Source organism: Papio anubis, chromosome 4 (assembly GCF_008728515.1).
Source record: "Papio anubis isolate 15944 chromosome 4, Panubis1.0, whole genome shotgun sequence".
Taxonomy (NCBI): domain Eukaryota; kingdom Metazoa; phylum Chordata; class Mammalia; order Primates; family Cercopithecidae; genus Papio; species Papio anubis.
Genome location: NC_044979.1, coordinates 52,681,497 through 52,705,691, shown reverse-complemented (window position 1 = coordinate 52,705,691; position 24,195 = coordinate 52,681,497). Strand labels below are relative to the sequence as shown.

At 38.7% G+C, this 24,195-nt stretch overlaps 1 protein-coding gene across 1 annotated transcript; it reads right to left on the bottom strand.

Moving 5' to 3' along the window:
• Window positions 1–979: 979 nt before the first annotated feature.
• On the bottom strand, window positions 980–24,150 carry SYPL1 (synaptophysin like 1). The gene is made up of 6 exons (XM_003896452.3): window positions 23,987–24,150; window positions 23,628–23,699; window positions 10,292–10,416; window positions 8,807–9,014; window positions 3,435–3,623; window positions 980–2,413 (listed from the first exon to the last, which is right to left on the bottom strand). Exons 1-6 carry the CDS (start codon window positions 24,035–24,037, stop codon window positions 2,279–2,281), a joined length of 780 nt encoding a protein of 259 aa, XP_003896501.1. The 5' UTR covers window positions 24,038–24,150; the 3' UTR covers window positions 980–2,278.
• Between the last annotated feature and the right edge of the window lie 45 nt (window positions 24,151–24,195).

Below are 24,195 nucleotides of genomic sequence, written 5' to 3'. Positions count from 1 at the left end.
AATTTTGATCTCATTAACCTTACGAATGTCAACCAACAGAAAAATAAAACACACCAAAAGATTCAGAACTCTTTAAGGACTGTAAAGGGAGAAGCTTGAAAGCCTGAAGTCAATCCTCCCTTTGTCCAAAACCACCACCTTAACAGCTCCAGCCCCATGAATTCCTAGTTTAAGAATCTCTATATTAGAGGCTATCAAAAGTTAGTAATTGTAGCTAACTTTTATAGAGTGCCTACTAAATGCGGAACACTGTTCTAAGGGCTTTACATTTATTAAGTCACTTTTAAATCATAAACACAGAGATCAGGAAATTGGTTTAACTATTCTTAGTTTCAGTTCCCCGTAGAACACTACAATAAGATATTTTGAGAAAGATCATATTCACGTAACTTTTACTACAGTATGGTTTTAATTCTGCCACTTTATTATTAGTCCTTGTTAATCTCTTACTGTGCCTACCTTTATTATAGGTGTATGTATGGATAAGAAAAAAAAACAGTTCGTATAGGGCTTGGTACTAAACTTGGTTTCAGGCATCCCAGGGGGTCTTGAAACATATTCCTAGTAAACAGGAGGGAACTACTTATTTCCAATATCCACATAAGCAAACTGAGGCACACAGAGGGCAATTTGCCTACAGTTAAATAGCTAGTAAGTGGTGTAGACAAGATTCAAATCCAGGCAGTTTGGTTGCAGAGCATATACTCTTAACCAGGAATCTTTGCTAGTTAATTAGACAATTAATGAGAAAAGGTGTATCAGGAAAACTTAATCTGAGAGTTACAAATAAGTATTTTCTGAATGAGGTCGGAAGAAAAAAGGGTAAAACCAGAGTCTCCAAAGCACTTCTGTCTGTTGTATTCCTTGCCAAACAATAAAACTGTGATTCTGTTTCCTGCTTTGAAAATCAGTTTTGTTTTGTACTGCTCAATGCCTTTAAGATGAAGGTTTCTTTGTAATATTAACAATCAGTGCACTCTTTCTTTCAACTCCTTTATTAAATTGGTTGCAAAAAAGATATACATTCTTATATTGACAATTCTTATCATGAATAAAAGCATCAAAAATAAGGCAACAGCAAGATGTGCTTCACATACAAACAATCATGTTGTAAGAATAAGAAACCTGAATCCCTGTACAACAAAAAGATTAGGAAGCAAAATGTGAATAAGCTTGTATTCAGAATATACCTATATGTGTGTGTGCAAAGACAATACACTCATCATATACCTCACTTAGGTTCCTTTATGATGCATAATTCCTTAATCATTCATTTGTGAAACAAGAATGAATATTAAGAAACATGAAATCCAAATTGCATTTATTTTCACAATATCAATGCTAAACTCAAAATAGCAACTTCATTGACTCTCAATGGTAAATTTCAAACATGGAAAGCAATCTTAATTTTTTTTAACCCTGTGAATAGGGTCTGCAAAAAACAGTGGATTATTTTGATTACAAAGAGGCTGGGTCTCAGCCTGCACTTAAATAGCATGAGCAACAAAGGACAAGAAACAAATATCACTAAGAGTAATGCCCATACATATAAAGATATCTAGTTGAGCCATGTTCTTTCTACTTATATAGCAAGCCTATTAAACCACTAGCATAATAGATTATATCTCATGAAACAGAATTACTATATTAACTACACATCTATCAGAAATTTCCAAATCCCTGCTCCCAACACAATTTTAGTTCACCTATTAAGTACCACGGGTCATTTAGAAAAACAGAAAAAAATATACACCTAGTCTTTGCAATTAAAATCATCATAACATAAACAATGTTAGATATAAATTTTGAACTCAATATGTTTTTCCTACATATTTATGTAATCAAGGCTTTTTAAGCAAAGACGGGTCTTAGGTATATGATCTGTACAAACTTACAGTAGTGTATATTCCAAATAAAGATTTTTCTTCCTACTATGGTATGACAATATAACTGCTTTCTGAATGAAGATACATGTTAAGGCTTAAGGTGTAAACACTTTGGAAGGCAAACAGCTTAGTGAAAAAAATTATGGTTCATTTCAAAATGTGTATCATTTCATAATAGGCCCCTGAAGTTTCAAATTTACATGTGAGAACACATTTACATCTTAACTTTCTAGGAAAGGCACAGGCTTTATGTAAAAAAGCAGCAAAATTTTAAACCCACCAATATATTGACAAAGCCATTACTTTTATTAGAAACAAATAATGCTTCTCAAGATGTTGGCAACATGTCATAGTATCAACATATACTTCATACAGTGTATTTTTCCCTTTAATTATATTCCGGTAGGAGGTGGAATACCTCCTTGGCTATGAGGGGCAGACGTATTTGATGGACTGTGTAGGCTGGTCTCTTTGTATACAAACCAAGCATTTCCTCCCCAAAGTATCATATTCAGAAAGCCAAAGATCTACGAAAGAGAAAAATAAATATGAAAATCAAATACCTACTTATAAAAATTCATGCCCTACTTAAAAAAATCTCACTTCTTCTTTAAATATTTTTAGGCAGTACGCCATTATTTCACTTAAAGTTTAATACTAAACACAATGTGAAATAAAGAAGGAAGACTATATTTCAACGTACAAAATGTGGTTATATAAATGACTTATTCCCAATGAAATAAGGCTAAATCTCTAAATCTGTAACATATAAAATCATGGCTAAGAGATTTAGCTATTCTTCCGAATGCTTTCACTTTCCTCCTATTTAGAATGATTATCAACTGCTCGTGTACCTTTTCCCATTTACCTCTTATCACCCCCTCCTACCATCTCTTCTACTCCAATCCAACAGTTGTAGCTACAAAAAAAGAGGAGTCACACAACTTTACTTCCCATCCCAATTAGTCAACCTCAAAGAAATTAATCTTCCTGGCTGGGTGTGATGGCTCATGCCAGAAACCCCAGCACTTTGAGAGGCTGAAGCAGGCAGATCACTTGAGGTCAGGAGGAGTTTGAGACCACCTGACCAACATGGTGAAACCCTGTCTCTACTGAAGATACAAAAGAATTAGCCGGGAGTGGAGGCACATGCCTGTAATCCCAGCTACTTGGGAGGCTGAGGCAGGAGAATCACTTGAACCCAGGAGGTGGAGGTTGCAGTGTGCCAAGATCATGCCACTGCATTCCAGCCTGAGCGACACAGTGAAACTCTATCTCAAAAAAAAAAAAAAAAGAAATTAATCTTCTCAGATATAAATCTGACTAGATGAAAGAAAGTCTCAGAGATGAATAAAATCATGATCTTGTTTACAGGCAATACTTTTTTTTAAACAAACTTTTCTTTACTAACCACTATATTGTAACTAGAATTCAGATAGCTGAGTAAAAATAAAAATCATCCAGAGATTTACTGAAAGCTATTGCTTTCTTGAATTACTAGTACTTTAAACAAGTATATGAAATAAATTATAAATAGTGCATACATACCACAGATACATTGAGGGATCCCATACTGGTCACAGAGCCAAAGTAACACAGTATTTCTTTCTTCTTACAAGGCGAAAGTTCCTGAACAATATTGTGACCGGTAGCTATTTTAATATCTGTCAGAGCTTTAGCCCAGGCAGAAGTGCTCACCAACCACAAAAAAGTGGCAACAAGTGTAACAACAAAGTCCTAAAGCAAAAATCAGTAAGAGTTAATAATGAACAATTAATTTTAATACTAAATTTCAAATCCATGATGAAGAAACTGAGATTACATTCAACCTTATGGTACTGAGAAATGGCCTTCATGATATACTTTATTAAAAAAGTCAGTGAGCATAGTAAACATTGCTGTTAGTGTTACAAGCACAGTGCCCGAGTTACAACAGTAAATAAGACTCAGTCATCTCCTCAGAAGTCTAAGATTTTCACACTAGAAACCAAAGTTTTATACACCCTTCATCATAACCTCACCTCAGCCACTTACTCCCAGGATCATACCTTGGACCTTGTCATCACCAATAACTGTATCCTTCCATACTCTGTTTTTGATCATCCCATTTTCCGATAACACCTCTTTCCAGCTCACTCTCTCTGGCACCCCAATCCTAAAACTCCTTTGACCCCACCAAGACCTACAATCTGATCCTACTGCTTTCTTACTGTCTCACCACTTCACTAATGTACTCACTTTTTTTTTTTTTTTTTTGAGACAGAGTCTCGCTCTGTTGCCCAGGTTGGAGTGCAATGGCATGATCTTGGCTCACAGCAACCTCTGCTTCCCGGGTTCAAGTGATTCTCCTGCCTCAATCTCCCAAGTAGCTGGGATTACAGGTGCCCACCACTACACCCAGCTAATTTTTTTTGTATTTTTAGTAGAGATGGGGTTTCACCATGTTAGTCAGGCTGGTCTCGAACTACTGACCTCAGGTGATTTGCCCACCTCGGCCTCCCAAAGTGCTGGGATTACAGGCGTGAGCCACTGCGCCCGGCCATTCTCACTTCTTTTAATCAATTTCTACTCTAAGGGCCTTCGTTATCATCCCTTGCATATGCTCTCAACTCCCTTATCCTTCTTCTGCAAAACTCTAACTTTAAACTGAATTCTCCACGAGATGGATAATAAAATGGTGAAAAGCACACACCAGAACGGTATCTCTTTTAAATTTCCTAACCACAAATTTTAAGAATGCTCATTATATTAAAAAAAAGGCAACAACAAAAATCTCCCAAGACACCTTATCACTATTAACTCTGTACTGAATCCTTTGCTATTTATTGCAAAGAATGGGATGGTTTTAATATTTTAGAATAAATGGTTCTAATGGGTGGTTTTAATATTTTAGATCATAAGTCCAATCTTGTTTGATCTTCCTTCCAATTAATGACCAGGGTAGGAATAATATAAAATTTTTATCTTTTGGATGCTATATATGCTAAACATATACATACACTCAAGGACAGGAGCTCTTATACATCTGCAGCAAAAATCTTTCTAACCTCTGAATGGGTTTTGGAGCTTATCACAGAAGCATTTTGTTTTTTAAATAAACCCAATTAGTTTTTAATTATTTTGCCAGCCACCTTTTAGTCATTTATTAGGTTGGTGCAAAAGTTATTGCAGTTTTTGCTATTTATTTTAATGATAAAAACCACAATTATTTTTGTACCAACCTAATATTTAGGATAAATACCAGTGACCTCTTACGAGATATAGAAGCTATGCTATATAGCTTGCCCACTTGGTCAAGACAACACTGAATGAATACTTAAGATTAGAGAACCAAAAATAATTACTAATTACACAAACACGAAAATACATGCACTTTGTATCTGAGCTCTCTGCTGCTACTTGTCCTTTTAAAAAACCTAGATCAAAGAGAAAAGCCTAGAAATATAGCTTATATTTTCTGCACTGTGGAAGTACTCCCCTTTTTACTGCTGTACATCTGCTATATATTCTGCTGCAGGTAGACATTTTCTAAACACTTGCTAGAAATAGTGTCTTTTGGAAAACTGATGAGTAACATGAGGTTATATCGCATGTTAAATAATTTCTCTTTACGGAAAAGTTCACAACTTTGATCAATATATGTCAAATCCTCCGAATTTTCAGGTATTTTCTTCCTTCCAAATTCTTTTTTTTTTTTTTTTTTTTTTCTGGTTATGCTCTTAAATCCACTTGGATGGCTTGGGGTATGACATTCTTCTATTTCAAAAGCAGGAACTTTTCTGAAAATGATGCACAAAGTAACCTAGGTTGAAGGAACGTGGGGGAATTCTGGTCCCTTCAGATAGTATTTGCTCTACTCAGGACTCTAGTCACACTGCACTCTTAAGTGAATGGTGCCACCTGGAGCTCTGCAATGCACGACCTGCAGCTGCCCAGGGCAGCTCTACTCCTCCCAACAATTCATAATGTGATTCATAGATTTTTAGAATTTGGGATACCCTATTTTTGTTTGGATTCATTTTCTGGTATTCTCAATTTTCCACATTGCCTTGAAACCTTAAACTCCTGCTACTTAACAAAAAAAGTGCTATATTTACTTCAAAAGAGAATTGAAGTAGATTTAAATTTTCAAAATTGAAATACTCCTAGAAACACCTTAGCACAGAATTGGAATATTGCTAAAAGGGCTTGTCCTCATTAATAGTACCTAAAAATTAATGTCATATTTGGCTATATCTTTAATTTTGGGTATCTCAACCCACCCCCCACCCTCTACTTTTTTTTTCCCCTGAGATGGAGTCTTGCTCTGTCACCTAGGCTAGAGTGCAGTGGTGTGATCTTGGCTCACTATAACCTCCACCTCCTGGGTTCAAGTGATTCTCCTGCCTCAGCCTCGAGAGTAGCTGGGATTACAGGGACCCACCACCATGTCTAGCTAATTTTTGTATTTTTAGCAGAGATGGGGTTTCACCATGTTGGCCAGGCTGGTCTCAAACTCCTGACCTCCTGGAGTGATCCACCCACCTCAGCCTCCCAAAGTGCTGGGATTACAGGCATGACCCACTGCACTCAGTCTCTCAAAGAAAACTTTTAAATATTTTTATGGTTAAATTAAAAATAGAACTGAAAATTAAATTTAGAAGCTAGACTTTTATAGACAAGAAGCACCCATTATATAACAATAAAAACCTACTTAAGGAACCAATTCTGGATTATTTCTTTATATGACCACTAATTGGTCATTCTGAGGTGGAAAATTACTTTTTACTTTTCTGAATGATACAACTAGGTCACTTTTATAGTTTTATCAGACAGAAAAACCACCTACAAAAACAGGTCTGAATGCTGCTTTAAGAAGTGTAGTATTTTTAAAAGTTTACTAGACAAAATATGAGAAATAAAGGGCACATTGATAGATTTAGTAAAAAAATTTGTTGGGATAATGACAAAATGGCGAGAAATAGCTTCTAGTTATAAAGAATTTTAACGAAATGTAATTATCTATAAGATCATTCTAGTTCCCTTTTCAATAAGATTTGAAAAGTCTGCAGAAAACATAGATTCCTAACATGTATGTTGGATAAGCACTGCAAATTAAAACAGTTGACATCTCATCTTTTTAACAACCGAGAAGTATTTTATGCAAACCTCTAGTTTTCTTATGTCTCCTATGACATAAGAAACAGAATAAATCTGAATGATAAAAGACTGTTGTATTACTTACTTACCATTTCCATTCTTATGATCCAGCAGCAAAAATTAAAAATAAATAAGTAAATAAAATTTGTAATCTTATTTAATATTCCTTCATATTTAAATAGCCTTCCCTTTAAAGTAACTTCACAATAATTAGCAGATGTGTTTTCTCATACATATGAATGACCAGTATCACACATAAAAAAACACCTCTGTTCTCCCTTTAAGTTACTAATAACTGACTTTGTAGTTACTCTTTTTTTTTGAGATAGAGTCTTGCTCTGTCGCCCAGGCTGGAGTGCAGTAGCCGGATTTCTGCTCACTGCAAGCGCCGCCTCCCGGGTTCACGCCATTCTCCTGCCTCAGCCTCCCGAGTAGCTGGGACTATAGGTGCCCGCGACCTCGCCTGGCTAGTTTTTTGTATTTTTTAGTAGAGACGGGGTTTCACCATGTTAGCCAGGATGGTCTCGATCTCCTGACCTTGTGATCCACCCCTCTCGGCCTCCCAAAGTGCTGGGATTACAGGCTTGAGCCACCGCACCTGGCCTATAGTTACTCTTTTATAGTGGAGGTGTAGCTTAAAACCATGATTTATCTCTGGATTTGCCACCAATAATCCAGGGCAGATCCTGCTAACTAAATCTCAGAGAATATTTCTAGCTCAGTAGGCTCTGAAGCCAAAAGTATCAGGACTTCAAATCTAAGTCCTTTGTTGATACCTCAAAGATTCAAAATTAGTTCATGGCTGCCACTAAGGCTGAGTATAAGAATTATCTGGGTCTGATTTTAAATTAAGGAGTTTAGGGACATAGACCAGGAATCAACAAACTTCTTTCGAAAAGGGCCAAATAGCCAATCTATTTTTTATCTCTGTTACAACTACTCAACTTAACCACTGAAGCAGCCACAGGCAATGTGTAAATGATTTTGTATGGCTGAGTTCCAAAAAAACTTTATTTAAAAAAAACAAGGCCAGGCTCGGTGGCCACACCTATAACCCCCAGGACTTTGGGAGGCAAGGCAGGCAGATCACTTGAGCCCAGGAGTTTGAGACCAGCCTGGGCAACATGGTAAAACTCTGTCTTTACAAAAATACACAAAAAGTAACTGAGTATGGTGGCTTGTGCCAGCTACTCAGGAGGATCATTTGAGCCCAGGAGGTTGAGGCTGCAGCAAGCCAAGATAGTGCTACTGCATTCCAGCCTGGGCGACAGAGCGAGACCTTGTCTCAAAAAGTAAATACATAAATAAAGAAGTAAAAATAAAAAATAAGACAGTGACCTCTGGGACATAGTTTGCGAACCCAAGATATAGATAATTAAGCTCAATAAGTTTTGTAGAAGTATAAAGTGAGCCTTCAGGGAAAGAAAAAAAGTAAGAAGCAGAAAGAGTTATGAGACACTGTTGTGATATGTAATTCTTCAAATTAAAAGAGTTAATTTCGACTTAATTTTTTTGCTATTTGTAACCTGATGTGCTTTATTACATATGTGAGTTTCTTCCAAGTTAAAATGGAGTTAAAAAAGAAACAAACTTTCTTTATAGTGCAAATAGGCTAAAATAATTGAGTTAAACTTAATGGGAGAGAGCTCAACCTTGTGGCAAACACAGGCCAAAATATGCTGAACTGGCTTACACCAAGAATTTTTATTTCCAGTATAAGAAAATCTATATTTAGCTTATACAAATTATTTTTGTATTAAAAAAATAAAGTGATTACTTACAATCATAGGAAGTTTACGACTATCCAGATACAGACTCGTGTAGCCAACATAAAGCAGAAGGGCAGCAATGCAGTACAAGAACACAAACACTGCAAAGGTAACATAGAATTGTGCAGAAGAAGAGTAATCGCCTATGAGAACGTAACTTTTCCAATTTACATCACATATGTTTACACCTGGAGGTGGCTGAAATGATGCCTCATTCAACCTATTAAAATAAACGTATGAATTATTGAACTTTCCCAGCAGAGACAGAAACATTTATGCAAAACAATGAATGACACTTCAAAAAATACTCCCCAAATATATTAAAAACATTCCTTTGGGGAAAAAAAGTAAAATTCAAATATTATATTTAAGTAAACTGAAATTTTCATAATAAATGTATATAAGTTATACGTGGTATTGGTTTACGATACACTGAATATAGACTGAATTAAATACTTTCATACCCAGATACTATCTTCCTGCAGTAAAAAATTAGGTAGGAGGGATTATACCACATGGTTTATACTTTGAGACATCATATTTCATTTTGTGTGGCAGAGTATGTGTGACTAGCCCCAAGAGAGCCAATTACAACAATGATTTACATTTTTAACCCTGGATCAATAGTTGCTAACAATAAATATTGCCTTTCATTTTTCCCAACCATAAATTGTAAAAGACTTGTCACTAAAGATGCTGTAACAGTTCCTTATGTGAGAAGTGTCTAGGAGAAAGGATACAAGATAGAGAGGTTTTGATGATTACTAACCACTTATTATCTGACTTATCTTTAATATGGAGATTTTATTTAATCACCAAAACAGCCTTACAAGATAATACTTCCAATTACTGGACCAAAAAATTGAGTCTAGGGTCAAGTAAGTAAAGTTAGTAAGTGAAAGAAGATTCTCACCCTGGCTTAAACATAGGACATATTCAGTAAACTTTTCAATGGATACTGATGTTAAACAAGACTTCACAGATGAAATATTCTTCTGTAAGTAAAGTCACTTACTTTAAGAGTAAGAAAGTATGGCTTTATGCTAATGAATGAAATATGGAATCTCTTTATATACATCTATGTCTTAAACCTATATAAAGACATAAATATTCAGTAATTGCAAAAAACATTGAGAATCTGGATTTTTCTAAGTTATGTTTCCTTCTACATTAGGGCTTCCTATATTAAGGTGATAGAACAATCTCTAGTTTGCTTTATTTCTACTCTGTTAGAATAAAATTATCAAGGCAACATCACATTGTTATAAAAGTTTCTGAACACTTACTCTCACTTTCTGTCCTATTTTGTTACAGACCAGGAGATGTTTTTAGACAGGCATGGGTCTGTGTACCACAGTTTGGGAGGTAATGATCACTTACCAATGAGCATGCAATCTAAATTTTCTACCCTCTACAATCAATAAATTGCTGGAAACCTTAATGACTCACTGTGAAAGTAAAAAGAGTAGTGAAACCATTAAAATAAATATAACTCACCTGAATGGATAACCAAAAGTAGCTGTAATAGTTTTATTCTCGGTAATTGTGGGAGGACAACTCACTTGAATTTCTATTTGGCCCTTAAAACCTCCACAGGTGGCAAAAGCAAAGATAGAAGCAATCTATACAAAGTAAGATGAAAAAAGACAAAAGAAAAAACAAGATAAGCATTACTACACCCCAAACAAGGGTCACTAAAACTGTAAGCACACTGATTATTAAAAATTGGCTCACTAACATTCTAGAAATTCTTCTTTTTTTGAGACAGGGTTTCTGTCGCCCAGGCTGGAGTACACCGGCATGATCAGGGCTCACTGCAGCCTTGGCCTCCTAGGCTCAAGCCGTCCTCCCACCTCACCCCCCAAGCAGCTGCATCACAGGTGTGCACTACCACACCCGGCTAATCTTTTTTTGAATTTTATTAGAGATGAGGCCTCGCTGTGTTGCCCAGGTTGGTCTTGAACTCCTGAACTCAAGCAATCCTCCCATCTTGGCCTCCCAAAATGCTGGGATTATAGGTGTGAGTCACTGTGACCAGCTCCCCACTACCCTTTTTTAAAGAGATGAGTCTCACTCCGTTGTATAGACTCAAGTGTAGTGGCACAATCACAGCTTACTGCAGCCCTGAACTCTAAAGTGATCCTCCCAAGGAGCTGGGACTAAGGAGTGTGCCACCATGCCTGGCTACATTCTAGAAATCCTTAAACACAAACTAAAATGGTGAAAGACATTAAAACATTCATTTGCAAACCTCGACAAATTTCCCCTGAGTATAATACAGAAATTAATGTACCAGCCCATATGACAATTCATTTGTTCATACTTTAGTGTATCCTACTAAGTATTAGTATGAAATATAGAGGGAGACTCATTTATTAGTATCAAAATCAAAATGGGTAAATTGGAGGTATTTTTATTTGGAACGCAAGTTACCAGTAATTTGTAAAGCCAAGAGGCTGTAAGCAAAGAAGAAACACTATTTCATGAGCCTGTTCAGTCTCCCTTGTGGGTATTTCCAGGTATCAAAAAGTTGTTGGAGACTTATTTTCCTAATCATGCATATGCTTAAAAAAATGAATGATGTTCTCTCAAATACTATCTAAAACACAAAAGACGTGGAAGCAACCTAAATGTTGAGAGGGAATCAAACTAGAATTCATCCACTCATTCATTCATGCAATGAAACATTATATAGCTGTTGGAGATTAACAACATAGAAAGTGTTCATTACATATAAAGTAAATTTAAACAACAAAAACTAGAAAGGTTATGCATCAAAATTTCAAGGTCACCTCTCAAAGGAAGATAAAAAATAATTCCTTTTTATTTTTGTACTTGTGAATTTTCTACAAAACAACACAAGTAAGCAAAAAACTCCAGATGTGCTGTTAAAGTCCAAGAGCTCAATCTTTCAGCAAGTGGTGCTGGCTCTATTTTCAAAATACATTTGCAATCTGACCACTTGTACTGCCTCCTGATCTGAACTACCATCACCTCTTGCCTGAATTTTGCACTAAATGGTCTCTCTGCTTCTGCCCTTGCCCCAGCTTCAGTCTGTTATCAACATAACAGCCAAGACAATCTTTTAAAAATGTAAGGCAGAAAATGTTATCCTTTGCTCAAAACCCTCCAATGGCTTTTGAGCTCTCTATGAATAAAAACCAAAGTTCATATAAAGGCCTGCAAGATCCTTTCTTCCCTTATATTTCTGACCTCATGTTGCTACTTTTTCCTTTACCTAATTTGTATACACAAACTGCTTTCCGTGCAACACCTTTAGTGACATGGGATAAACTCTTCCTTCAGGACCTTTGCGCTGGCTATTTCCTCTGCCTAGAATACATGGTTCACTCCCTCACTTCCATAGCTTCCTGTTCCAGTATGACCTTCTCCGAGAGATCTTCCCCTCACTACACTATATCAAATAACAGCACTCCTACACAACCTATTCCCTCTACTCTATTTCTCCTCTGTTCTAATTACCACTGCTTGACACAGTACTTAATTTGTCTGTCTTTCCCTAGAATAGAAACTTAAAGAGGTCAGGGACTTGGTTTTGTTCAAGATCATACACACTTAGCAAGTGGTAGTAGATAAAATTCAATGCAGATTTGATATCAAACCTTCACTGTTGAACACTTGATATAATGCCTCCCATGGATTATTCCAGGGCCTTAAGTCTTGTAGGCCATAATCCACATTATAATAATTGTCAAGGGTTTGTTTCCCCTCCCTGCCCCCACAAAGAAGAGATACATGAAAAGAATCTGGTTATAGAAGGGAAGAGTCTGAGGTAATGTCCAGCACATAGTTTGGGGTCTTAACTGTTAAGAGGTGATCCCTGGTTTTCATAGGATTTCAAAATATGTAAAAATAACTTTCCTTGGAAAATGTGTCATGAAGTCATTTTTCATTATTCGTACTAAATAATGTTTTATGTTAAAAAAAAAAAAGGTAAAGATAGAAGAATCAATACTCTCTCAGAATAAATATGCATGAATACACAGAGTGAAAAGGCCAGAAAATGAGTCCTGAGCATATAAAATAAAAGAAAAGAAATTAGATATACAAATTGAACCAATGGAGCAGAATAAGGAGGCCAGGAATAGACTAGTGTGTATAAGACAAATTGTATCTAACAGAGTTGATTTGTAGATCACAGAGGAAAGGAATGTGGTGGTTTTAAAGATATGCCCACCAACTCTTTGATAAAACTCCCATCAAGAGGTGGAGTTTGATTTCCCTTCCCTTGAGTGTGAACTAAATATAGTGACTTGCTTCTACAGAATAGAATATGGTACTGCGAAGAAATGGGATGTCTTTTCTGAGACTCAGTTATAAAAACATTGCAACTTTTTTTTTTTTTTTTTTTTTTTTGAGACACAGTCTCGCTCTGTCACCCAGGCTGGAGTGCAATGGTGCAATCTCGGCTCACTGCAACCTCCACCTCCCAGGTTCAAGCAATTCTCCTTCTTCAGCCTCAGGAGTAGCAGGGGTAATTACAGGTGCCCACCACCATGTCTGGTTAATTTTTGTATTTTCAATAGAGACAGGGTTTCACCATGTTGGTGAGGCCAGTCTCGAACTCCTGACCTCCAGTGATCCACTGGCCTTGGCCTCCCAAAGTGCTGGGATTACAGGCTTGGCCACCGCACCCAGCCAAAGACTGCTTCTGTCTTCCTTTCTCACTCCTGAACTTTCCCATTCTCTGGGGGAAGCCAGTGGCCATGTTGGGAGGATACTGAGGCAACTTTTAGAGACTCACATGGTGTGGAATTGAGGACTGCCAGTAACCACATGACTGAGCTCTGAGGTTTGCCAACAGTCATGAGAATGAGCTGGAGACCCTGAGATAACAGCAACCCCAGCCAACAGCTAGACTGCAATCTTATGGGAGACCCTATGCCCAAACCATAGCTAAGCTGCTCCCAGATTCCTGACCCACAGAAGAATGGGTGAGATTTATTATCTCACCTAATAAAGGTCAACAGACCTTTGTTTTAAACTGCTAAGTTCAGCGTAATTTGTTATACAGCAATAGATAACTAATACAAGGAAGAGTTGTTCAGTAAATGGTCCAGATGAGCTGCACACAGAAGTAAAAAGTCTTTAAAAGAACCATAAAAGATTGTTAAATTCAACTATAGAAAAAAAATTGTAATCAAGTCAGCTGTTGAACGTAAAACAAGCTACCAATTAGGTGAACATATTTATAATAAACATAATGTCACAAAGGATTTACTAGTATATGGATCTAAGAGAAACCCTTGCTCACGTGTACTAAGAGATGTATAAGAATGTTCATAAAAAACGGGGAGGGGAAAGGCAACAGGAAAATGGATAAAACACCATAGTATATTCTTACAATGGGAAGTCATATGGCAAAAAAGATATAAGAATTACAACTGCCTACATCAACATAGATGAATCATAGAAATCCAATGCTGAGTTAAAACAAAAACAAAACAAAAACATGTTGCATATGACTACCTAGAGTATAAAACCATTTTTTAAAAAGCTCTGTTTACCTGACTACATTACACCTGCCACTATTTTTGTTCAGGCCGTCACCATTTTTCACTGGGCGTAACCCAGCAGACGCTTCCTCTCATTTCCAATTTCATTCCAATTGATACTCATCTTCTATAATGTGGGCAGTACAGCTGCAGTACCCAGTAATGCTACTTGTGAGTCTTGAACACTTTACATGCCACTAATCTAAATTGATATGTACTCCAACTGCAAAATACACACTAGATTTTCAAGATTTAGTATGAATAAGATGTAAAATATTTTATTAATTTTTATATTGATGACTTGCTCAAACAATAATTTGGATAGATTGGATTAAGTAAAATATACTGTTAAAATTAATTTCACCTGTTTCCTCTTATTTTAGTGTGATTAACAGAACACTGAAAATTACTATGTGGTTTGCATTTTTGATTTCCATTGTATTTTTTTGTACTGGACAGAGCTAGTTTAGAATGATGTCACACTGATCTGAAATAAAAATCTGATCATGTCCTTCCCATTTAAAGGAATTTCCTCAATTGTTTTTCAACCTAAATTAAACAAAAAATGCTCAAACTTCTTAATTTGGCATAAAAAGCATGGCTGATTGATGCTCAACTTTATAGACAGATTTATCTGTAGTGTATCACTGCCAGGTACTATATGATTCTGTCACATTATACTGCTTACTGTTCCTGAAACATACCATGTATTTACATCTTAAATGTATATGCTGCTTCTTCTGGGAATGCCCCATCTCTAATTAGCTCATTCCTTGTGGTAGAACTCATGATTCTTCTCTTGAGCTATCACAGACATTAACTCTATTATATATGAACTCTACTATAGGCATTTTTCTTGTGTAACTTGCTTTATAAAAAATAAAATGGTGCCGGGTGCAGTGGCTTATGCCTGTAATTCCAGCACTTTGGGAGGCCATGGCAGGACGATCGTTTGAGCCCAGAAGTTCAATACCAGATTGGGCAACACAGTGAGACCCTGTCTTAAAAATAAAATAAAATTAAATTAAATTAAAAAATTAAATAGAAAAATGAATTTCCTAATATAACAAGTAGCAAATAAATAGCATACAGCACTACAGCTTGTTGCTTTCAAGACTATTACTTCTACTGCTCCTTTGCCAGACTGTCATGTCTTTGCACCTGGTTTTGTTTAGCATTTTCAATTTTCAATGACTAGCAGAAAACCTGACACATAGCAAATGCTCACTAAATAACTGCTTAAGGAAAAAATAATTTCCAATAACTTATAAGTAAAACCATATTTTGAATCTTACATAATTATCATTTTAAAGCTTTTTGTTATAAGGATAGATAAATATCACGACAGCAGTTCTGGTCTTTATCTTATAGAAAGAAGGGACAAAAGCACATATTTTATATTAAACAAAGCACAAAATTATGAGGGCAAAATATCCAACTATCTCACTTCTTCCTATATTCTACTGCTATTTTGATCTAGACTGGAAGTTATATACTGGCAGCCTGTTGGTAAAACCTGGCCTGCAAATATATTTGTGAGGCCTTTGCAGTATTACAAAAAATGTGAAGTTGCTGTCATTGTTTTAATATCGCTAATAAATTAAATTAATTATTATTAATTTAATTTTAATATTACATATAAAAATTTGGATTTCCTGCTTTTCCTGAGTGTGTATGGGAAAGCTGAAGAATGGCAACATCAGACCCACATTCTCATAAAGCAACAATCAGAGAGAACTGAGTGACAGATGTCACTTATGGCAGAGCATGTGCTTTCTAGGTTATCTGCTTCTCCATTGTCTTAACAGCCCTCAGGATGTGTGTTAGTTGCCAGTAAGTAATCAATGACATACTATTGTTTTTCTTCCAAACATCTTGCTTCACTCATTTACTTTAGAGGGTGGTTCCTATGACCATTTCAATTTCTAACCATAGTCTAAAATGAAGGAGTACTGGTGTTCTGATTTATATTTTCTGGCCACTTTTGAAACTCATTTTCCCATACACTCCTACCCCATGAAGAATGACTGAAACTACTGACATGGAATTCTATCTGCAGAGTAACTAGTAAGAATCCAGGGGCAGGGTGACAGCAAGCTTCTGTTTAGGTCAGAAAAGTTACATGTTCACATACAGCCCCAAGTATCCAGAGAAACAGTCCCACTTACCTCTCTGCCCACCAGACCCATACTAGACGACCACCATGGCAGATCTTATTCACAGAATTGTAACCTCAGGGTGAAAATTACAGCCTGGTTTTCTGGAGCACTAGTCTCCAAAGTAGACTGGAGTAGTCAATTAACTGGTGCACCAGAAGAAAATATATAAACTTCTATTTAGATCTACTTTCAGACTTAAATAAGGAATTGAAGCTTTATTGCAATTAATATACCACTGAAACCCATGCTAGGCATGCACATCAGAAGGTCACATGTCAGTACAGCATGTGGATAACCTGAAGGTAAGGGGAATCTCACACATGGAAGGACAGACAGTGATAACCTCACCTATTCGTTCACTTTTAGTGTTCATGCATTACAATGTGAGTGGGCCTGGATTTATGGAATAAATTGTCTAGTTTTAACCAAACTAACCTTCACAAAATTGTCCTGTGGCTTTAAAATGTCTTCAAAGAAACTACAGATTGGTAACACACACACTCATGTATAAAAGAGAAAATGGAAGCATTCATACTCTAGGTATACTCTATGATTACATTCATCAGCCACATTACAAGGTAAAAAAAGACTACTTAATGAGATCACAAGAAGGTGGCAAAACAAAAAATAATCAGAATAGTATCTGAAACAAGGATTTAAAAATATAAACAAAATTTGCACTGAGTATATAATATACCTTAAGATACTAACTGACATAGTAAAACATGCATCTTAAGTTGTAGATGCATATTGTGGCTCTGTTCATAAAATTTTGTACTAATAGGCATTTATGATAAAAAAGACTCTGCAGGCTGGGCACGGTGGCTCACTACTGTAATCCCAGCACTTTGGGAGGCTGAGCCAGGTGGATCACCTGAGGTCAGGTGTTCCAAGACCAACCTGGCCAACATGGTGAAACCCCGTCTCTACTAAAAATTAAAAAAAAAATTAGCTGGGTGTAGTGGTGGGCACCTGTAATCCTAGCTACTTGGGAGGCTGAAGCAGGAGAATTGCTTGAACCTGGGAGGTGAGGTTGAAGTGAGCCAAGATCACGCCACTGTACTCCAGCCTGGGTGACAGAGCAAGACTACAGCTCAAAGAAACAAACAAACAAAAAAGACTCTGGAGGCTGGGTGCAGTGGCTCATCTCAGCATTTTGGGAGGACCACTGTACTCCAGCCTGGGTGACAGAGCAAGACTACATCTCAAAGAAACAAACAAACAAAAAAGACTCTGGAGGCTGGGTGCAGTGGCTCATCTCAGCATTTTGGGAGGCCAAGGCAGCAGGATTACTTGAGTCCACGAGTTCGAGACTGGCCTGGGTGACATGGTGGGACTCTGTCTCTATAAAAAATTATAAAAGTAGCTGGGTATGGTGGTGTGTACCTGTAGTCCCAGCTACCAGGGAGGCTGAAGTGAGAGAAAAGCTTGAGCCTGGGGAAGTCAAGGCTGCAATTAGTCGTGATCGTGCTTCCGCACTCCAGCCTGGGTGACAGAGTGAGACCCTGTCTCAAAAAATAAATAAAATTTAAAAAGAGTTTGGAGACCTAACTTCTATTGCTAGACCATGCTCATTCTGAGGATTCTACAGGAGAATACTAGTATTCACCTGGTTTATGAGTGTTGTTTACACGTTTCTAGCTGCAGGATCCTCACTGCTATTTAATTTCGTCATTAATCTGAAATCATCTACTTAAATTTCTTTCTGTCCAAGGTTTAGTTTATCAAAGCAATAACTTAAATCTTCAAAAATAGATATAAAAGTATATTATGTATGAGTGTTTACATGCAAAACAAATGTATGCTGGTTTTAATAAGTCAAATGATCATTCAATACTTAAAATGAACTATTACAGCACGTTTGCCTTTACAATCAAAAGATTAGATGCCTAGAGCCAAGGTATTGATTTTTATGAGTCAAAGTCTGAAATGTTTGCTAAAGTTATTCATTTTATAACATGTATTGTTTTTGATGGTGATATTTCAGTTTATTCCCACTGGGCAATAAAGTCAGTTACAAAGTGCTTCGGTTTCACTCTATCTCCGTTTGCTTCTAATGTACAATAGTAGGAAATTCTAAATAGCCTGCCAAGATAATTCAATAACCCTTAAAAATTTGGATTATGGCTGGGTGCAGTGGCTCATGCCTGTAATCCCAGCACTTTGGGAGGCTGGGGCAGATGGACTACCTGAGGTCAGGAGTTTGAGACCATCCTAGTGAAACCAGGTAAAACCCTGTCTCTACTAAAAACACAAAAATTAGCTGGGCGAGGTGGCACATGCCTGTAGTGCCAGCTACTCGGGAGGCTGAGGCAGGAGAATCACTTGAACCTGGGAGATGGAGGTTGCAGTGAACCGAGATCATGCCACTGCACTCCAGCCTGGGTGACAGAGCAAGACTCCATCTCCAAAAAAAAAAAAAATTGGATAATGAGAAGTAAACTCTAGAGTTCCTGCTGAAATAAACGGCTAGTTTTTTGCTAACTCCTAATCATTGTATGTTGAAAACATCTTTATGTCACCTTAAATCTCTGAGGAACCTAAATATATTTATTTAAAAATCACTTATCAGCCAGGTGCTGTGGCTCATGCCTGTAATCCCAACACTTGGGGAGGCTGAGGCGGGTGGATCACTTGAGGTCAGGAGCTAAGAGTCCAGGCTAGCCAGCATGGTGAAACCCCGTCTCTATTAAAAATACAAAACTTAGCTGGGTATAGTGGCGAGTGCCTGTAATCTCAGCTACTCGGGAGACTAAGGTAGAAGAATCTCTGGAACCTGGAAGGCGAGGTTGCATTGAGCCGAGACCACACCACTGCACTCCAGCCTGGACAAGAGAGAGACTCTGTCTCAAAATAAATAAATACAGAAAAATAAAAATCGTTTTCTAATAGCTCTACTATTTTCATGTCTTCTGGAGTGAATCAATATCCTGACTGTTGATCTGGCTGGCTGTCTTGAAATAAGCCTGTCACTTTGTGGAAAACTGACAGCATTTGTTGCCACTGACATAATTTGGGTTTTTAAGTAAAAATTAGTTTTCTTCATGTGTTTTAGGATATTTGATATAGGCTCAACTTGATTGTCCTCTCCTGCTTCTATCCCTGTCTAGTGGCTTTATGGTCATGGTCATTTCTGCTTGGTCTTCTGAATCCCCTAGTCCACAAACACCACACCTTATGACGGGACCCCCAAACCACCAACATAAGTGAACATACAAGTTATCACAAATCCAGACCTTAAGCCTGCAAGTAGATTGGTCCAGGTCTTGAGTGGCTATATATATCTCTTTATTTCTACACTTTTAAGTACTCAGCTTTATTTAAGTCATAAATCCAGACAGTCAGTTGAGTTTTCTCCAGATTTATTAATAATTACCAAATTTGGGAATAGTCTTTCTCTTTGCCATATTTTCTGTTCTGTTTCTGGTCCCCAGTGATGTTTACCTCATCAATTCTCAATGTGTGGTCTGTGGACCCCTGAAAGCTCCCAAGAGTCTTTCAGGAGTTCATGGAGGTAAAACATTTTCCTAACAATACTAAGACATTATTTGCCTTTTAGACTGTGTTGACATTTGTACCGATGAAGCAGACATACTGGTGGGGAAAACTGCCGGGCTTATTAAGAATCAAGAAGAATACCAAACTCTATTTCATTGCCACACACTTGTAGTTAAAAAAAAACCAAAACCAAAAACCAAAAACGAACAACAACAACAACAAACACCGGTTTTACTTAAGAATGTCTGATGAAGCAGTAAAAATTTTATTAAACCTTGACCCTTGAGTTCTGTTCTCAGTATGATAAAATGGGAAATGCAAATAAAGACTTTTGTTGCATACCAAATACAACGGTTGTCTCCAGAGAATGCATTTAAGCAACTGAGTTGTAAGCTGAACTAGTGGCTTTTTTTTGTAAACACCAAATTTCTCCCATCTTCACAGTCAAACAGCAGTTTATGCTGTCTTCACTTTCTTTTTTTTTTTTTTTTTTTTTTTTATTGTTGGGTTTTCTTTTTTTTCCCCGGGCTGGGGTTTTTTGGCCGGGTTTCAGTTCATTGCAAGCTCCGCCTCCCGGGTTTACGCCATTCTCCTGCCTCAGCCTCCCGAGTAGCTGGGACTACAGGCGCCCGCCACCTCGCCCGGCTAGTTTTTTGTATTTTTTAGTAGAGACGGGGTTTCACCGTGTTCGCCAGGATGGTCTCGATCTCCTGACCTCGTGATCCGCCCGTCTCGGCCTCCCAAAGTGCTGGGATTACAGGCTTGAGCCACCGCGCCCGGCCGCGCTGTCTTCACTTTCTTACCACACTTTCATTCAGCCTACTAAAATCTGGCTTTTTGATTTTACTGAAACTGCTCTTGCTAAAGCCACCAACAGTATGATTAGTAAAACCAAGGGATGCATTTTAGTCCTTATTTTACTTAACCATTCTATTGCACCTAATGTTTTGGGGTACTCTTTTCTTGAAATTCTAATAGTGATGTCAAGGCACTATTTCCCTCAATTTTCCTAACATTCCTTCTCTCCTTTGCAGGCAGATATCTGCTGTATCTGCAGCCCAAACTCATATTTTAAATTCTAGATCCATATATACAACTGTATCCTATAGGATACCTCCAAAAGATCTAAAAAGACCACAAACTCAATACATCTGAAACCTCTGACCTTCCACAAAAATCTGCTCCTCCTCCTCCTCCTGACATACCTTGAATAATGATGCTAATGGCAACCAAGTCAGAAAGACAGCAGTCATCTTAGGGTCCTCCCTCTTCGTTACCTTCCATACATAATTTGTAACCCCCTTTTGTAAACCCCTTCAGTTCTACTGAAACTAATTTTAGGTCCTCATAATTCCTCAATCAACAGATTTCCCTTCCTCCAATTCTGACCTTTCCAATCCATCCTTTTAGAAATTTTCATTTTGTCAGCAGTGTAGAGGGATGGTTTGGAAAGGTCAGAATTGGAGGAAGAGAAATTTGTTCATTGAGGAATTATGAGGGCCTAAAATTAGTCATATTATTGACTTGTTTAAAGCCTTTAAGTAAGTTCCCATCCCCTACGGCAGGGATTCTGGGCTTGAGTGGAATAAACACTCCAATATTCTGTACCCTGCACATATGCATTTTCTTAAGGGCCCAGATTCCCAAAGATTAACCCTAGAAGCAGCGAACCTCTTTGAAGTATTTTCAGAATAATCCCAAACTGTATCCTCCAACCCAGTATATATTCCAACTAACCCCCAATTACTTTTAAGTTCTCATACAGGGTTATGCTGCTTCAGCATTTCCTACCACTGAATGTAAGATTCCTTCTGCCTAGAAAGTCACTCCCCAAGTGAACCAGTACCCATCCTTCAAGTGTTCCTTCAGCTATGAAGTCCTCCCTAGTTCCTCCAAGCAAATGCTCTCTCCCTCATTTCTTCTACTATTCTTTGCATACACCTTTATTTCAGTTTATTATATGGCATTTTCATATTTTTATGTCCTTCATCCTTAACAGATCATGAGAAAAAGACCATGTTTTATTCATGTTGGTATGCTAGCGTTTAGTACAGATCTGGCATAAAATAGTCAAATATTCATTGAATAAATATTTACCACACCATTAACAATGTGTAGTCTTTTCATAAAAGGCTCTCCTGTGTAATAACAAGCTGTTCAAACTAAAAGTAGTATTTCCGTAAGATGCTTAAAAAGGGTATTTTTCAAAATACATCAGAACACGAATGAACTTATCACTAGTGCTTGAAATAGTAAGGAAAAAGCTAAATTTACAGTTGTTTAAAAACTTGACAAATAATATAAGCACAGATATAAACAGCTGCCTCTTCATTTAAGTGGAAATCTAAATTATTAGTTATAAATTTAACTATAATCCTCAATGAGACTAAATCTAGATGTAAGACTTTCTTAACGTTTATATTTGATTAGCCTCGTTAATGCGATTTTCCTCTTGCCATTTTTAAATGCTTTAATCATGGTTTTCTTTATACTTAAATCTGGACTTAGGTTTAAAAAAATCAGGTATATTTATTTATGCGTCTTTAAAGTAGTCATTTGTGTGAAGTCAGCACTACTTCAGTTTTCAGAAAACACACAAAACGTTCAGTGAATGGTGAAACCCTCTAACCCCTTGGGCGGTTACAATGGTCTAAGTAGAAAATCACATTAGGTACCCATCAGAGAAACTGAGTTTCAGTTGCTTTTAAAAACATCCTCGGTAGGTTATTTAGAACAGGAAATTGAAAGTTCTTATTCTTCTTCACCACTCTATCACTAAAGAAAAGGGCGAAAAAGCTATGGATGTAAATGCTTTTGTCTATAAACACAACTTGCCTGCAGAAATACGTAGTGGGCCACGAAGTTTGAAGGAAGCCCGCAGTGCCAGGTATATTCACCAACTCCTCCAAGTGACTGATCATTGCCAAGGTCGAATTAATAAGTGTTCTTTGATGTTAATGATTGTGAGTGTTCTCAGGAAAGGACTAAAAGCTGACTTTCCAAGCAGGATGTTGCTTGGAAATACCGAAAACAAACTCGATGTTCATTCCTAACGTGTTATTAAGTGAACCGATCTGACTCCATGCGTTTTGTTAAAAGGCCTTTCCTTCGTTCCCCTGGCCCACAGTTTATTTTTGACTATTTTTAACTCGGAGCCCATCTTAAAAACAAATTAAGAACGGAATGCTCGCCAAATCAAGTCTACAAGACAAAATCGGCTTCCCAGGGAGCTGGACCTCGAGTGGGCACCGGCTGGGACGTACCCGCTGAGCCTCTCCGCAGAGCGCGACACCAGCCGCCGGGTTTCGGTTAGACCGCAGCAGGAAGTTTTCCCTTCCTCTGCGGGAAGCAGTGGAGCCAAGGGGAAATTTGAACTCCCACTCCACCGGGGCACCCAGAGGGGAGCTCCGGTGTGGGAGGGTGCTCCCAGGGGAGCCAGGCGGCCGAGGAGCTCGTGATTCGACGCCCGCCGCGGCGTCTCCGCCCAGCGCGGGCCCAGGCCGCGGCCTCCCTGCCCTCCCTACCGTCCACTCCCAGTCCCGGGGCGGCGGCCTCAAAGCCCGCGCGGCAGGGCAGCGTCCCGGCTCGCAGGCCCCAGTCTCCCTGCCTAGGGCGCCGCGCAGAACGGCTGCCGGCCTGGCAGGCGCGGGCTGCACTCACCCACTCGAGGACCTTGATGAAGCCGAGTGGCTCCTTGAGAGGGTTGAGATTGATCTGGAAGCCGGACATTCTCTGAGGGAAGGAGGGAGAGAGAGTCAGGACGACGGGGCGGAGAAGGAGGGGACGGACGAGACCCGAGCAGCCCGGCGGCGAGGAAGGGCAGGCGGGGCGGGCGCGCTGGCCGGGCTCGGAGGCGGGCCCGGGCGGCCGTGGGGCGGGGCGGGGCGGGGCGGGGGGGGGGGGGGCGCGGGGGGGGGGGAGCAGCGGGCTGAGACTTTGGGATGGAGACTGACAAGGGCGGCTGGGGAAGCGACGGGCGGGCCGGGGCGGGGACCGGGAGGCTCCGCCTCAGGCCGCACCTGGCCAAGTCGACTGATCCGCTGGCGAACCAAGTAGATGTTGGGCGCCATGCTGCGTGCCCCGCGCCCCCTTCTCTGCAGTTCAGCCCCTGGCGCTCGGTCTCCTCCTGCGCACGCGTGCACGCGTGCGCTCCTCGGGCACGCGCCGCGCTTCCGGACCCGCGCGACTGCGGAGCGCCCTGGACCTGGGGGCTCCCACGTCCGCGCCT

Bases quoted from the DNA above. Each gene is read 5' to 3' on its own strand.
- SYPL1 (XM_003896452.3), bottom strand. From the start codon at position 24,037: ATGGCGCCCAACATCTACTTGGTTCGCCAGCGGATCAGTCGACTTGGC. The intron at 10,417-23,627 runs GTGAGTGCAGCC...TACTTTGTATAG, and splicing joins TCATCAAGGTCCTCGAGTGG to ATTGCTTCTATCTTTGCTTT. The intron at 2,414-3,434 runs GTATGTATGCAC...TCTCTTTCGTAG, and splicing joins GATCCCTCAATGTATCTGTG to ATCTTTGGCTTTCTGAATAT.